Here is a 16,378-nt window from a genome sequence, read left to right on the forward strand (position 1 = left end):
CTTTAAGGCGCAGTCTCGCGAGAGGCGGCGGTGATTGGGTGCGCGCGGCGCAGCCCGGGCCGGAGTCAGGAACGGGATCGGGATGAAGGAGGACAAGGAGAACGCCAGGCCCAAGGAGCGGCGCGGGGCCTCCGCCGGGCCGGGCGTTCTGCTGCCCGCGGGACCGGGCTCGGGCCCCGCCGCCAGCACGGACGGCAGAACCGGCGCCGCCGAGCTCGATCGCCTGGAGCGGCCCAAGGACAAGAAGGAGACGCTCAGCAAGGTGGGGCCTGCGCGCCGCCGGGCACGGCGCCCTCCCCGGTAACGGGGCTCACCGTCTGTAACGGGCCCCTCCTCCCTCCGGTAACAGGGCTCCCCCTCTGTAACGGGACCTTCCCCCGCTAACGGGCCGCTTGCGGGGGCCTCCTGGGACGGGACGTGTCGGGGGAGGCGCGGTAATGACTCGTCCCCGGCGCTGCCGCCGCCCTGAGCGCCGGTCCTGCCGTGCCGCAGGTGGTGATCCGCCGGCTGCCGCCCAGCCTGACGAAGGAGCAGCTGGAGGAGCACCTGCAGCCTCTGCCCGAGCACGACTACTTCGAGTTCTTCGCGAACGACTCCAGGTACGGCCGCCTGCCCAGTCCGGGCGCTCCCGGGAGCCGCCGCTACCGCCAGCCGGGCCCCAGTGGCGCCGCCGCCTCGTCAGCGCAGCGCTCTCGGTTTGTGTCTCTGCAGCTTGTACCCGCACATGTTCTCCAGAGCCTACATCAACTTCAAGAACCAGGAAGACATAGTCCTCTTCAGGGATCGCTTCGACGGCTACGTTTTTGTCGATCACAAAGGTAAGTGAACGGCACTCGATGGATGTTGCTGCTTCCCTGCTGTCTGTGCCGTGTGCTGGCTGAGCTTTGGAGGGGTGGGTGTGAGCAGCCACGTCTGACTTGTTTGTGTTTAGTGCCTCAAAAACAGTTCCAATACCTCTAGAAATACTTACATACATAGATCTGATAACATCTAAGTCCTTTAAATGAGCTGGTTTGCAGTGTAACAGCACACTGTGTTTGCCATACCCAGCTGGATTCGTGCAGCCATAAATGTAGTGTTCTTGCCAGAAGATAAAGCTTTAAAGCCTGCTTGTCTTGTGTTGCATTCTGCTATATTTTGTCAAAAATTGAGATTTGCCTCAGTTGTATTAGCTTAAAATATTCTTTCTTGCACAATGAATGCAGAGTCTGTAGGATGAGGCCATTACATGGTGTGGTGCTGCTGAGGTGGTGGAACTGACAGTCATGGGCAGTCTTAAATCTAGTATGTCCTTCTTGTCAGCCTGTGAGTTTGCTGTTTATTAGTATAGTGACAGTGTTAAGGTAATGAATTCTGCTGTCTGTAGAGTGGTTTATTTTTTTATTAAATGGTTTTCTAAATGCAATAATGTTTTTATGCTGTGTAAGTAGTCTCTTCTAGTATTACATATTTCTTGTGAGACTCACCTTTCTGCTTTAGATATGGACAATATAATCTATTTTATATCTGTTTCATCTTTATTTTAATGTATTTTTTCTCACAACAGGTCAGGAATATGCTGCCATAGTTGAGTTTGCACCTTTCCAAAAAGCTGCAAAAAAGAAGAGTAAGAAAAAGGATGCCAAAACTGGAACTATTGAAGATGGTATAACAGCAAGCTAGTTTGTTTTTGCATGTGTAGACTTGAAACTCTTAGCAGTAATTTGAATGTAATGTTTTTACTGTGACACTATAGTTCCACCAATAGGATGTTTGCTTAATTATATGTGAAGTTTATGAGCACTGCTTTGTCAGCTAGAAATCTATTAAATATGATTGTCCCAGACAAGCATAATACAGCAGCTCATTTGAGCTGCTAACTTGTGAAAAGGTGGCATATAAACAACCCAGCTGAAGTAAATGTAACTGAGCAGTGCATGATGTAAATACTTTTCATGCTACAGTATCTCTTCTTCCCCCCCCCCCCTTTTTCCCTTCTCTTCTGTGTAGATCCAGAATACAAGAAGTTTTTGGAAAGTTACAGTGCAGATGATGAAAAATTAACCTCCACTCCTGAAACTTTGTTGGAGGAAATAGAGGCAAGAAACAAAGAGCTAATAGGTATGGAAATCTATGTACTATAGTTACATTTTCCTAGGTCACAAAGAAACAAACATGTTTTGTAATTTGAAGCTCAGCCTGGAGGAGACTGAATTCTTTTGTGTGCCTGCTTACTATTTGTTAAACATTTAGGCTAATATTATTCTGTGTTTTGTTTTGTTCCAATGCTCTAAATTCTTCTGTAGGCATAGGTTTTAGATGACAAAGTTCCTTCCTGTTGGAGATATATGTTAGCCAGAGCAGGCTGTGCAGTGGCTGCATTTCAGTGAGATGCAGTGGTGTTTAATGCACAGTGCTGTGATCATGATGTTCCATGCAGGCACAAGTTGAGATAGTGTGGTTGGGTAAAATACCACTAAAAATGGCCAGGTTGCTTTAAGTATCTTACAGGGATCTCTTTAAAAATGAGAGTGTCTGGGAAAAGCCTAATGCAGACTGAATGTAGAGAGAGGTGTAAGGAAAATCCTGTTAGTATCCTAAAGAAGTTTATAGAATCCTAATAGTTGCCACTGTTTGGAGATAGGTTTGGAATACTTTTTTCACTGCTGTGTTGCTGTATATGAGAGAAGGGAAATGTATATGGCAGGCAGGGGGATGTGTAAGGCTCTGTCACTTTATACAGAGCTCTGTTGTAGGTATTGCAGTATTGGATAAGGCAAGATATTTACATTTGTTTTATCTATTCTCCAGCTAAAAAGACTACTCCTTTATTGAACTTCTTGAAAAATAAACAGGTAAGACTTACCTCCAGAATTTTCATGTTGTTTGCAAGTACAGTTTGGTCATTGTATGCTGATACATTTCTGCCCTTCTTTTTGAAGAAGGAGCTTTTGACCTGACTTGTCAACTTCTGGTTCATATATTTTAAAGGAGTGTTGAAATGATGGTGCTTTGGATACATTCTACTCACAGCAAAATACCTCTTTTTGAACTGACAAAACAGATTCATTGTAGAGCTTCCATTTTTAGTGCAATATGGCTGAGGTCCTTGTAAGTGATCTTTCTCCTGATGTTATTTTAACTTTTAGCAATGGAGAAAAGCAGAGGTGGGGCAGATTTAATTAAAGTTGGAATGATAAAGTTTGAGGCCACTGATGTATTTGAGTTTTTTAAGACAAATTAAGTTTAAGACAAATTAAGTACAAATTAAGGCTTATGAGTAAAAAAAAATACTGCTGCAACATGTTCAGGTTCACAGCAGCAACAGAGATGACAGGACTTTTTTTTTTCCTTTTATAATAGAGGCAGCTTTGAGGTGAGTTGTTTGATGGCTTAAAGAGATGTTTTCTTCTGTGGAGAGACACTTTCTCTTTGTTTTTGCATACACAGAGACTGAGAGAAGAAAAAAGAGAGGAGAGGAGGAGGAGAGAATTAGAAAGAAAAAGACAAAGAGAAGAAGAAAGAAGAAAATGGAAAGAAGAGGAGAGAAGGAAGAGAAAAGAAGCAGAAAAATTGAAGAAAGTAGACAGATGTCCAGAAAAAGAAAGAGACAGATCAAAAGAAGAACCAAAGATTAAGGTCTAGAACAGTTCTTTATTATAAACTGTTACACTCCCTTTTCCCCTATTATTTGTATATCAGTCTCAAAATGTACTTTGGGTATTGTGTGAAGAATCATATGAGTTTGGTGTTAGTAAATGACCAATTTTTTGTAATATTCAGTAATAGGCATTGTAAAGGTTTACATGCTGTAATGTTTCATAGTAATATTTAAAGTTTTTGTCACGTGACTGTTGTACATGCTGCGGTAAACAGGATTGTGAATTCACTATGGAATGGAGACTATTTTTAAGCTTTCTAAAACAGCCTGGTTTAGGAGAAAAATCTTAGTCTGCTGTGTGAATAATGCTTACTCATACACTCCAGCTTTTAGAAATACTGTGATTTGCAGTAATATTTCCTTAATGTTTACTTCTTACTGGCCTGTGGTTCCTTTGATGCAATTTCGGTGTTGTGCCACACAATATGTGTTAGAGTGAGCTTTTTAGTTGAGACTTCTGTTTTCTTTGTAGCTACTTAAGAAGCCTGAAAAAGATGAAAAAGACTTGGAGAGAAAAGAAAAATCCAAGAAACTGGAAAGAGAGACTCTGAGGGAGGAAAAAAATGCGAGTAGTGCATCTGCCAAACGATCTGATGGGGAGACAAAAGAAGAGAAGGCAAAAAAGTATTCTAGTACTTGCTATAAATATATATGTATCTATAACTTGTTTCCTGATTGTACTGAGGCTTAGGCTGCTCTGCCATGACCATGTTTTGAAATTCCTTTCAAATGCTTTTTCTCATATAAGGCATGAGCTGTGTTCTCTGTGCCAGTGCACATCCCCATGATTACAGAAAGCTCTGTGAATTACCTGGAAATTCTTCATTAGTGGACAGATTTTAATATTTTTACAACTCATTATAGGAACTCCACTAAGGAAGCCCATATGTAGGTGAATGCAGCAGGCTGTGAGCACTGTCCTTGCAATGAGATAATTATTATAACCATGGCAAGAGGAGAAGTATTCTCCAGTTACCAGTTCCTCTAAGTCTTGTAAAAAGTCAAAGTGGAAAGTGTAATTCTCAACAGCTCCATGATCTGTTTGAGGTTCAGTTTTGCCATGTGAGAAATACAGATAAGACAGACAAATTCAGATGTTTTTTCAAAGCTAGAAGAGATTAGGCTGGGAAGCTCTAGAGGTCAGTGTCCTCTCTGGCTGTCATGCATGACTTGGGCTATCACAGCCTCCCAAGAGCTCCCTAGTACCTGCCAGTGTGTCATCTTCCTATTGCACATTTACACCACTATTACATTGATCTCCCAACTCTGTTTGATGAATCTTTTGAGCTTAATTTTCAGTTTTGTTTTCATACAGATCGGAAGATGAGTGTGTAAAGGACTACAGGGACCGAGATAGAGATTTTGACAGAGACAGAGAATATGAGAGAGCACAGAGAGAGAAACTGAGGCGCCAAGAAGAGGAGCGTCGGAGGCAGAAAGAGCGCTATGAGAAAGAGAAGGTTTTTAGAAGAAAAGAGGAAGAGGTGAAAAAGGAGAGAGACTTACTCAGAGAAAAGGGAAAGAAAAGTGATCTTACAGACTTTACCAGCAGCACGGACAAATCTGAGAAAGTAACCAAAGATGATAAAAAAGAGGATACAATTAAGAGGGATCGTATCAGAAACAAGGTGCTGGATTTCTTTAAATTCATGTGTTGATTCATAGGGATCTGTGGTTTTTAGGATAAAAGCACTTCAAGGAAAGAACCATGTGGTTTCTCTGTTGAAACTTCTCCCTGTTCTGCAGCAAACTCTGCCATTGCTAGAAATGTGCACTAAAATTTGCTTAACAGTGGTATTTCTTGTCACTGTGTAAGAACTAATCCAAGAAAACATGGGTTAAATTGTAAGACACTGATCCTTTTTTATTTGCTGACTTGTGCCATAGGCTGTCTCTTTAAGGTGTTGGTAGAGTATCAGTAATCTGTTTGTGTCTGCTGATCTTATGATGCCTGAAAATGCATCTCAGAGTGGGAGTGTGATTGAACAGGTTCCTTAAAATAGGAAACTGCAACTTGCAGAATATGACATGTGCTCTAGTTTCAGGAAATAATGTCTTGAGTGTAATTTTATGTACTCTACAAAATCTGTTTTTGCAGTATCTCTGCGCTTGTTTTCTGTATCACTTAAGACATTGTCTGGTACAAATGAAATTCAAGGTTTTGAAACTTTGAAGTTGGCCTCTCTTCTGAGAGGATGTTAGCTGAACTCAGCAGGAAACTCGTTACAAATAACCTCAACTCTGAGCAGTGTTCATTGTGGTTTGAACAGGGACGTTGCTTTTCAACAGAGACAACCTTGATTTGGGACAATTGAAGTTACTTTGCCACCACTGTGGAATAATTAAACTTAGCCTGAAAAGTTTGAATTTGAGCCATTTCTAATACCATAGAAATGATGCCATAATAACCCTGAGAGCAGGGAGTTATAAAAGAATCTAAATAGTTTTGATTTATTTCAGGATCGCCCAGCAATGCAGCTGTACCAGCCCGGGGCCCGAAGCCGGAGCAGATTGTGTCAGTATGAAGACAGTGCTGCAAAGCCCCCAGATCAGGGAGTGGATAAGAAACAAGAGGGTGAGAGCAGTCACACGAAGGAAGAGGAGTGACTGACGTGCCAGCCTTATGTGTTCTGACTGTCTGTGCAGCCAAAGAGCATGTACTACGCAATCCAGAAGTGCCTTCGGAGCGAACAAGGAACAAAGGAAGACAAGGGGGCATTGTGCTGTTGGATGTTTCTGGTTAAAGAAACTCAGTTGTAGATTCCAAATTTGAAATGTGTTCTCATTGTAATATTTTCAGTTATTTGAACTTATTTTCCCAGCATCTAACTACAGCAGAGAAGAGAATCCTTGCGAAATACAAAGACTTTATGGCCTTAAGTTTGATAATAAATCAGCTGTGGTCAGGAGGGAATGACACCTGGATCAAAAGCCAGAGCTCTACTCTAAGGCAATTAGAGCCAGTGTTGGATGCACTGAAGCAGAGCAAGCTTGGAGTTGCCTGGAGTTAACACAGGTGTTGCTGTGTTCTGTGGTGCTCCTGCGTGAGGCAGTGAAAGCTGAAGTGTGTCAGTCTGGCACTGAGACACATACACAGGCTGGGGCTGTTGAGGTACCAGTGGATAGGAGCCTTTTGGCACACAAGGAGCAGAACATCTGGCAGTGCAGTAACCATGTTAGGGAGGGAGAGACCGTCCTCTTCAGTGGTTCTCTGGATAAAGTAACTTAAGTTGGAGTGTATGAATAAGCTGGCTTAATAGTTGAATATGACTTGATAAATTCTCATGTAAAGTCTCCCTACATTGAAATGCTTATTTTTCATCAAATGTAGCTGGTTTGGGCATCCTGTTCTTTTCCAGCATCTTCCCTTGACTCAAGTCTGAAATGTTTCTGAACTCCTGCCCTCTCGGAACTGCTTCCTCTTCCCTCATAACTTGAAGTATTGTTTTACAGTCCAGAACGAGACTTCGCCAGTAGCAGGTCCTCCCAAGCTAGCGAATTTTAGCCATAGCTGTTTTTTGTACTAAACCCAAATAAACTCGCACAAACTCGCTGGGCCGCCGTCCCTCTGTGCGTGCGGGGCCGCCGGACCGGCAGGGGGCGCTGCGCCCGCCCCGCCGCCGCCGCTCCGCCCTTTCCGCCTCCTCGGACGCCGCCATCGCCGGGACGCCGCGCCGCTCCGCGCCATGGTGAGACATCCGCAGCCATCCGCGCCCTCCCGCCGCGCCCCGAGCCCTCTCCCTGAGGCCGCCGTGCTCGGGGGTCCCGCGGGCGGGCGGCGGGGTGGAGGGAGCGAGAGGGAGCCGGGGGCGGCGTTCCCGGCTGGCCGAGGCCTGGCGGCTGTGCCGGGCTGGGTGAGGCACTGACCGCTGCGCTCTCTTGCAGTCGTCGCACAAGACATTCAAGATCAAACGCTTCCTCGCCAAGAAGCAGAAGCAGAACAGGCCCATCCCGCAGTGGATTCGCATGAAAACCGGCAACAAGATCAGGTGAGGAGCTCGGCCGGGGCTTCCTGAGGAGCTGCGGCCGCGCAGGCTGAGCCGGGCGGCCGGGCCGAGGGCGGGAGCTGCTGGCGTTTGTGCCGCCAAGGCGCGGTTTGTGCCGGCCAGAGCGCGGTTTGTGCCCGGGAGGACCGGGCAGGGATGGTAGGGCAGCCGAGGCTTCCGCGCCATTTTTTTCTGTAGTGGTTTTGCGCCAGTTCTCTGCAAGTGTCCACAGACGTTCAGCAGTGGTACATGTAAAGTGAAAAACTGAACTGTACGTGTGGATGATTTATTCCAGATTTTGTCCTCTGGTAGCTTCTCTGTTCCTGACGTTCCCCTTCCCAATACCTGTCTTCTCTCATAGCTGCCTCTTTGGGCTCCTGCATTTTCAAGGAATGGTTCCCGAGCATGGGTGCTCTGGAGTTCAGGGAGCAAAGGAAGCAAAGGACTTGTTGGGTGTATGGGAAGTCAGATTGATAGTATGAAATGCTGGCACCTGACTGTAGAATCAATTTGTCATAGTTCCTTGCTTTCCTCTTGTGTTTGTTCTCGAGCATTGTGCTTAGGGAAACGCTGAGTGCTCTGACACACTGGGGGCACATGGGCCATGCACATGGTCCTGCCTGTCCAAGCCCTCTGGTTGAAAACTTGCAGCATAGTTTTTTATTTCATACACTCCTTCGTCTGGGCTTCTTAAGGCAACAGAATTCCCTCTTCTCTTTCTCTCTTTGTCCTAAGTAGTGAGGAGAGCAGCAGCAGCACTGGCTGGCTCAGGCAGTGGCCCAGCACAGCATTGCAGGGTTCTGTTCCTGTAGCTGCTCCCAGCTTGTTTCTAGGTGGGATCAATGGTGCGTGCACTCAGTTGGATCCTTGTGTGCCAGGTTACAGCTGGGTTCTGTTTCAGCTGAATCACAGTACTCTGAAATACTTGACCATAGGAAAAAATCACAGATCTTGGTCTCCTGGCTTGAGTAGCTGGGCCATGGGTTCTGTCCAAGCTTTGTGTTAAAGCAGGCTGCAATTGCAGTGCTTCCTGCTGTGGGAGTGCTGCCATTTTCCTGCTGAGAGCAACTCTGTTAACACTGTGCTTTCACCCACACCCTGGTGAAAGCATTTGTTCTTAACATGGACAAGTACATGCTCACAAATTAGTGTGCTTTCATGGAAGAGACTTCTTCCATGTGCTGTTCTGCTTTCATATTTAACAAATGTGTATGTGCACTTTGCTAATTCACTCTGCTTTTGTCTTAGGTACAACTCCAAAAGGAGACACTGGAGGAGGACCAAACTGGGCTTGTAAGAGAGACTGTCCCAGGAGCTCTAATGAACATTGGTCTTTCTGTGTCAGATCCATAACAGCCTCAAGTCATTCCTTCTGTGGTGCTGGAGTGCACTCCCCGGTGTGGGAGTTTTTATAAGCTGGTCTGGGATGTTGATGTTAACTGGGAAAATCTTTGTATCTGAAACATGGAGACTGTGTTCTATTAGTGTTCTTTCAGGCATCACCGTGAGCATTGGCACTGCACAGGCTTACTAATAAATATGGACCTGAATGACTTTGGTTTTGGAAATTATTTCATATGTATGTGGTGGGATTGTAGCAATCAAATTAATGGTAATGTTAGTTATATTCTCACTTAATATGAGGAACCTTGGCAGCTCTTTTCAGGTAGAGTAGGCTCTGTCTTCCTTTTCACTGACTGTAAACCTTCAGGAGCAAAGCACCAATTAAAAAAAAAAGTCAAAATCAGACCTGAAGAAAATCTCTTACAAAATGCAGTACTGTAGAGTGCAGTGCATGTCTGTGTACTCCCTATAATATTAACATGAGTTTTGCTGAGGAGTCTGTGTTGGTTTGATAAATCAGCACCAACCACAGGTGCAGCTTAGTATAAAACATTCTCAGCAGACAGGTAGAAATTTAAGATGGGGTTCAAAGGGAGAGTTTGCAGCTATTAAAAAAGGGGAGAGGGAAAAGGGGATTAAGGGTCTCTGGTCTCTGGCACTCCAGCTCCCCTGTGCTGGTATTCTCTGCTGGGGCCTGTGAAACCAATTTACTGCAGGGGAGTGGAGGAGGAGCTGTGGCTCTGCACCCAGTCCTCTCTGTTCACTGCTCTGAGCTGGGGTGGCAGCTCTGGTCAGCAGGAAATCCCTGCTGCTGTGAGCCTGTCCTGGGCTGTGGCCAAGCCCATCCTCACACTGAGGGCTGCCAAGGTGCTGCTTCATTCCTGGCTTCAGCCTCAGCTCGTGGGTCTGTCCTGAGAGGCAGCTTCCTGAGGAAGCCTCAGGTTGCCATACCTTCTGGGTTGCTGCTTTTCACACTGAAGGTAAATAGATTTATCTCCTATGTATTGCAACTCTTGAGAAAATAATTCTGGTACAGCATGTGCCAAACAGGTAAATGCTCAGAAATACACATCTGACTCAGAGGTCATGAGGTGCCTCCTTCCTAAGGTGTGCTGCAGGGTTCTGTAAGTCAGGGTGAGCAAGGCTGGGATTTTTACCAGCTTCAAGATACTTCAGAGGTATCCTCTAGCTCCATATCCTGTCTGGAAAGAGTCTGGACTCCATCATCAGGGGGAAGCAGTAAGTCACTGCAGCAGGAAAGCAGCAAACAGCAGTGCCAGAGGTGTTTGAACAGAGGCTCGTGTGCTGCAGCCACTCTGACCTCAATGATTTTTAAAGCTTTTCTGCACTCTTTTTGAAGTGAGTGTTCAGGAAATAACAGCACTGCTGAGGACTGGAGTTCTGCCTTGGCATCCAGCTTACCTCCTCCAGCCTCTCCACACCATTGCTGGCAGGCAAAGCTGCTCATAGAGTTTCTCTGTAATTGTGTTTATGGGGATCTGGCTGAGGAGGAAAACAGCAATTTTATGGACTTGAGAATGGAAAGAGACAGTTTTTTCCATGGCATTTGTGGGAAAACTTTCCTGAGCAACAGATTGGACAATTTATTACTTTTTATTAGAAAGTCTCCCTATTACTATCATGACTAATATTTTTATTAGGTGGAAGTAGCTTCTATTAAGGAGCTTTTGGAAAATAACTCCTTGTATTATTTTCCCTATATGACTGAATCTGCTTTTCAAGCTGGACATTAAGGCATAGCACAAAGTAAATTCAGTACAAATTAAAGTTAGGTTAAAGTCAATCCTCTGCAGAACCCTAACCAAACAAATATCTCTGGGTCTGAATGTTTTCTGTTGTCTGTGGCAGCTCTCTTTGCCCTCTCCTCCCTGTGAGAGGGGATCAGGAATCTCTGCAGAACTGAGCTAACATATGATAACTGAGACATCCGCAGAAGCTTTAAAGAAAAAATATTTGGATATTTTAGTCCATTGATTTTTGTGGACATATTTTGTTTTCTGAGTGAAAAGCAAAGTTGGAGCTGATTGTATACTTGAGGAATATTTTTCTAAACATGTCTCTGTATCCAAATCAACTGCAGGTATGAAAATGAACCGAGCGAGACAAAGGGATGGGTCACTGGAAGGAAATATTTTTTTTTTTCTCAGTGGAAAGGGACCCACCCATGGCAGGGGGTGACATGGTGAGGATGTTGTTACACATCTAGAGAAGCAGAGTTCTGGTCTTGCTCTGAAGTCCCCACCTAATTTGTCTCAGCACAGAATACTGGGTCAAACCCATGACCAAAAGATGAGGGCACAAGCTGTCTTTAGAGGGTTTTGGTTATCTCTCAAGAGGAGGTAATAACTGAAAATCATTTTGTGGTATTTAGGTGCAGCATTTGTCAGCAAAATGTTACTTTCAAATGGAACGTTTAAGTCCATGTTTCTGGGTGGAGCATGACTAAGCCACAGGTACTATTGCCAAGGAAATGGCTCCTTCAAGGAAATTTTCTATTCCACTGTTTACTCTGTGTCTTACTCAGAGGAGGAGGTAAGAGCCATCCTGTGCCCCTTCCCTGACAGCTGTAAAAGGGTAACAGAAGACTAATCGGTAAAAAAATATTTTGTTGGTCCTGTCTGTCTTATCAATGGCACCTTGGTTACCAGAGCTTGACACCAGTGCTGTTCATGGAGTTTGTGCTGGCATGAGCACACTTGTGAGAAGCCAGCCTGCTCTCCCATGGCATGGACGTGGCCACAGCAGTTCAGAAGGAGCTGCATTGTCAACATCTTCAATCTATTAGAGCTAAAGCATTACAAGACTGTTGTAGATCAGGCATTAAATCTAGTTCTAGTGTGTTTTGTATGTATCTGCTGCTGACCTCAGGGGTTAAGACATCCAGACACATCTATATATCCACCCAGGCACCTGGACTGGGCATTATCCAGTCACTGGATCCCTGTTCACTCATGTGGAGGCTGCTCTTCCACATGTCATTACTGAGGACTGGGTTGGTTTGGTGTCCAAGCAGTCTGAATATAACTGGAGTTTACTCAGGATCTGTGAAACCCCCCAGCTCTAGTTCCCCAGAGGAAGTCACCTGTGTGTCTTTGTGTGTCTTTCTGCATCAAGATGCAAATGCACCTGTGTAGCCAGGCCAGATCACCTTGAGTCCCTCAGTCACCCCTGCAGGCCCCCTGAAAGGCAGCTGGAAAGAAAGAAAACCACAACTGCCCCCCTAAAGGAGTTGTCCCTGCAAGGGCTGCCCTGGGGAACAGAAACTCTCCAGTTCCTGTCTGAAAAGCATTTCTCAAACACAGCTGCTATTTAAGGGTGTAGGAATAGTCTCATGCTGATGAGAAAGAGGAAGGGGCTGTTGTTTTTCTGAAGATATTTTGAAGCAGTACTGGCCTTTGAGAATGTAAAAAGCAAGTTGAAATCATCAGGGCAGAACTTCATTTGGTGAAGAAAACACAAACAGGTGAGCAGGAGCAGAGGCTTTGCCCTTTTAATGCAGTGACTCAGACATACATGCACTGTTACACTGCTGCAGCAATGTTCATCAGTTTCATTTTTCAGCATGACTTCAGTAGCAATAAAAATAATCTCAATCTCACAGCCTTCACATACCTTTTCCACAGTTTTTGAGGATGAATCATCTTTCCAGAGCTGTTCCTGAACTCTAATCCCCACAGCAGCCACCACATGCTGCCCCCCTTGTGTCCTTCCTGCCTCCTTTGCTCTGGCCCCCATTCCTAATGAGATTGAGCATTTCAGTCTTCCTGGGATGGAGATCTCAAGGGAAGGGCTGCCAGTGTGAGTTGTTTTGCAGTTTGAAAGGCTTCTCTTGGCCTGGACTCTTCTAACAGGGCCCTTAGCTCTTACTCTACTGAGAATCAGCTTTATAATCAGCTGTCATAAACAAACACCAACCCAGAGAAGGTGCCTATGGCAGAGATCAGGAGATCTCACAGGGAGCTGGAAGGCGTTTGCAGCATGAGATCCACACATGGTGGGTCAGCATCCTCCTGTGGGCATGCAGGGTGTTGGAGCAGCTCCCCACAGCACAGCTGACACGTGAACCCCAACCATGGCAATCTGCTGGGATGCAGCAAGGAGTCCCCATCCACAGGGGCACAGGGCACAAACCCATCTGCAGACAGGCTTTTTTGGAAAGGCTGTCCCAAGGTACTGCTCCCAATGGCCATGGTGCTCCACACACACACTGGAGTAGCCCCAAAAGACCACAAGACCCAGGGTGGCCATGGTGCCAAGGCTTAACCCCCACTTGGGCAGGATTTTGAGTAGCCAAGTTCTCAGCTCCCTGCAGGTTTTTCCAGCTGCTATCCAGCATGGGTTTACTGGTGAATGGAGCCAGGAGAGCTTCAGCGCTCATGGAAGAAAGCAAAGGCCTGTCTAACAAAGCCTCGCAGGGTCGACAGGCCCCAGGAGTGCTGGGCAGCTTTTCCCTCAGCCCCAGAGTCCACACAGTCCTGCCCTGCCCCAGCCTCTCTGGATGACTTACAGTTGTTGTTGGTGTTGTGAGAGTGCAGCTGGACCAAGTCCTCCTCCAAGGCCCCTGCCAGCTCCTTCAGGTCCCTGGAGGTGTGTGCTGGCAGGTACTGCCAAGCCTTGCGCCCGTTGTGGTCCCTGCAGGTGGTGTCTGCCCCGTAAGCTCCCACCAGCACCTTGATGAGCACCTCGTGTCCCTGCAAGGCAGCCAGGTGCAAAGGGGTGAGCCCGCCGCTGGCTGTGGGGATGTTCATGTTGACAGGGTAGCCTTTCTTCTGGGCGTGGGAGATGACCTGGATGAAGCTCTCATGGTGGCCGTGCTTGGCAAGCCAGTGGAGAGCGGTGAAGCCTGTCACAAAGTCTCTCCTGGTCAGCAGGCTGGGATCCAGGTCCAGCAGCTTGATGATGCTGTCCGCATCACCCTCGGCCACCGTCAGCAGCCACGCGTGCTCCAGGGGGTCAAGGACAAGGGGCAGCAGATCAGGGCTCTGCTCAGGCTTCTGCTCTTGGTGCAGCCCTGCAGGAACACTGCTGCTGCTGGATGTCTTCTGGGCAGTGGCAAACCGCATGGTGCTGCCAGGACTGTTGCTCTGCAGGAGGATTTCCTTCAGCTCCTTCCTCCGGGTACTGCTGGGGCTAACGGAGAACCTGCCTGAAGTCCTACCCCAGCTCCCCAGGCTGTGCCTGCCCCAGTTGATGTTTTTGTTGGTGTCCATCTTCTGTAGCGTATGGAAACGCTCCAGCGTGGCTGGCCAGAGATGGGAGCTGCGGGCCGGGCCGCCCGCTCGGGGCTGGGCGCCATCCAGGAAGGAGAACCTCCCGGAGATGCCAGCCACCTTCTGCTCTGCCTCGCCCTTCTCCCGCTCCTGCCGGGCCATGGCGGTGCCTCTCGCAGGGCTGTCCCCAGCAGGGCACGGCTCACGCTGCCCGGCACTCACCCCGCGCTTCCCCTGCCGGTCCCGGGCGAAGGAGGAACCGATCCGCACGGCGGCGGGGCATGGCGGCGGCGGGGCGGTGCGGTGACCTTTGCTCGCTCACGCCGTGTCCGTGAGGCACGGCTGGAGCACGGCCGGCTCTGCCCTCACGGACCGCCACCCTCCCGAGCCGGCACCGAGCGAGCGCTCCGGGCTGCGGGAACTTGTACGGATACAGGGAACGTGCGGGAATACAAGGAAGGAGCGGGAATAGAGGGAGCGTGCGGGAATAAAGGGAACGTGCAGGAATACAGGGAACATGTGGGAATACAGGGAGCGTGTGGGAATACAGGGAAAATGTAGGAATACAAGGAGGGAGAGGGAATACAGGGAGCGTGCAGAACCGCAGGACCGGACAGAGGCACGGGGGTCCTGGGCAGCTCAGTGCTGACGCTACAGCAGAAATTGCTGAACTGTGTTCTCCTGCCTGAATGCTCTCGTTTAGCACTGCTGGCTCAGCATTAGCACCTGAAGCAGCCAAAGCCTTGAGCTGTAAGAGCTGACCAGACATAAACTTCTGATAAAATGATGCTGCTAACAAAAAACTCTTGGAATGCAGCAGATATGAGCAGAATGGAGATGATAAGGGCTAAGGAGACTATCACAGGAGAATAAAGTAACATCAGAAGGCAGCCAGCCCAGCTCCAGTGAAACCCAGCAAGAAATCACGATACTGCCAACCAGAACTTAGTGATTGATGTGGATTGGGTAATGAGTATCAGGGGTATAACTGAGAGGTGTGAATTGGGGTTGGGGCTCCTCTCTGGAAGCACCAGCCTGAGTGTAACCAAAGAACTAACAAAAGACTCATTGGAAACATTCACTTGAACCCAGCATTCTTTGCAGGGTCAGACCCTGTTACATTGTCTGGTGTATGTAAATCCATGACACCAGTCCCAGGACACTTCCTCTGACCCCAGCAGCACCCCAAGGTTGTCTCACTGAAGCAATTGCCTTACAGCCCCCTGAAGCAGCCCCCCATGGCTGCAATGCTTCTCCTTGATGCTGTGCTCAGGAAGGCCCAGGTTACTGCCCCCTGAGCCCATGTCCCAGTGACTGGTGGGCTTCTCTGATGTAAGGGAAGCCCAGCCTGGGACACTGTTTGGCTCCTTGCCACCCAGTGTTTCATCCCACTGCGAATTTGGTCTTCCTCTCTTGCCATAATCCCCTTTGTAGCACAGCCCATGCCTGATGTTGCTGGCAGCTGCAGCCATTAGTCTGTACCCTAATTTTGTTATCTATCAGGACTAATTCTTCTACCCCAAAAGCTCTCAGAAGTTTCTCTCCAGAAGTTTCTTATCCATGACGGCTCTGACACACCCGTGGCTGAACTGTCACCAGGTGGTTTTGCAGCTGGTCAGGCAGCTAAAAGCCACAACAGCCCCTTGAAGCTTTTTTCTTTGCCTGCCCTAAGCTTTAGCCCTGCTCTGACTTGCCCTGAGCTGGTCGTCAGCCTTGAGGGCCTTTGCCTTTTTCCAACCACTTGGACCAGTTTTTCTGGGATGTGTGGGGAGTTGGCGTAGTCTCAAACCCCAAACAACTGGTGGTAAAATCATAATTGCCCCCTTGTTCCCTTTCTGGAGCTGCCTGATTTTGTCACTGGGTTTTGGTGGCTTCTGTGGGCTCAGGGAGGCAGAAAACTTGAACCACACAGCCATGAGATCCTGATGAACAGTTGAAAACACTTGGGTGGCATCCGGGGAAAACAAGGAGGGAAATAAGGAGCTGCTCTTGGGGAATGAAGGCATTAATGGTGCAAAGCAAGCCTCCCATTCAGGGCCACTGTGGTCATGCCTGCATTAGGGACCGGACTCACTGGTGAGCTCTGACCATGATAAAATCAGGGTGACAACCTCGGAAGCCCAGGGGCCAGGAAAGTTACTTTGGGGAAGGACTGAGTTTCCTCTCCCTCAGCCTCG

The 16,378-nt window shown here is 47.6% G+C and overlaps 3 protein-coding genes and 1 non-coding gene across 4 annotated transcripts; 3 read left to right on the top strand and 1 right to left on the bottom strand.

Moving 5' to 3' along the window:
* Positions 1-36: 36 nt before the first annotated feature.
* On the top strand, positions 37-7,193 carry UPF3B (UPF3B regulator of nonsense mediated mRNA decay). The gene is made up of 10 exons (XM_066559325.1): positions 37-262; positions 493-599; positions 712-818; positions 1,547-1,645; positions 1,990-2,100; positions 2,791-2,834; positions 3,430-3,618; positions 4,113-4,264; positions 4,956-5,268; positions 6,101-7,193. Exons 1-10 carry the CDS (start codon positions 83-85, stop codon positions 6,245-6,247), a joined length of 1,449 nt encoding a protein of 482 aa, XP_066415422.1. The 5' UTR covers positions 37-82; the 3' UTR covers positions 6,248-7,193.
* An 8-nt stretch (positions 7,194-7,201) lies between these two features.
* On the top strand, positions 7,202-9,179 carry RPL39 (ribosomal protein L39). The gene is made up of 3 exons (XM_066559327.1): positions 7,202-7,329; positions 7,526-7,629; positions 8,875-9,179. Exons 1-3 carry the CDS (start codon positions 7,327-7,329, stop codon positions 8,921-8,923), a joined length of 156 nt encoding a protein of 51 aa, XP_066415424.1. The 5' UTR covers positions 7,202-7,326; the 3' UTR covers positions 8,924-9,179.
* On the top strand, positions 8,631-8,758 carry LOC136562821 (small nucleolar RNA SNORA69). Its single transcript, XR_010784579.1, has one exon. It is a non-coding gene; the product is annotated as a small nucleolar RNA SNORA69 (small nucleolar RNA).
* Positions 9,180-12,455: 3,276 nt separating the features above from the next.
* Positions 12,456-14,363, bottom strand: SOWAHD (sosondowah ankyrin repeat domain family member D). The gene has a single exon (XM_066559658.1). The coding sequence runs from the start codon at positions 14,361-14,363 to the stop codon at positions 13,359-13,361; it is 1,005 nt and encodes a 334-aa protein (XP_066415755.1). The 3' UTR covers positions 12,456-13,358.
* Between the last annotated feature and the right edge of the window lie 2,015 nt (positions 14,364-16,378).

Source organism: Molothrus aeneus, chromosome 14, assembly GCF_037042795.1.
Source record: "Molothrus aeneus isolate 106 chromosome 14, BPBGC_Maene_1.0, whole genome shotgun sequence".
Classification (NCBI taxonomy): domain Eukaryota; kingdom Metazoa; phylum Chordata; class Aves; order Passeriformes; family Icteridae; genus Molothrus; species Molothrus aeneus.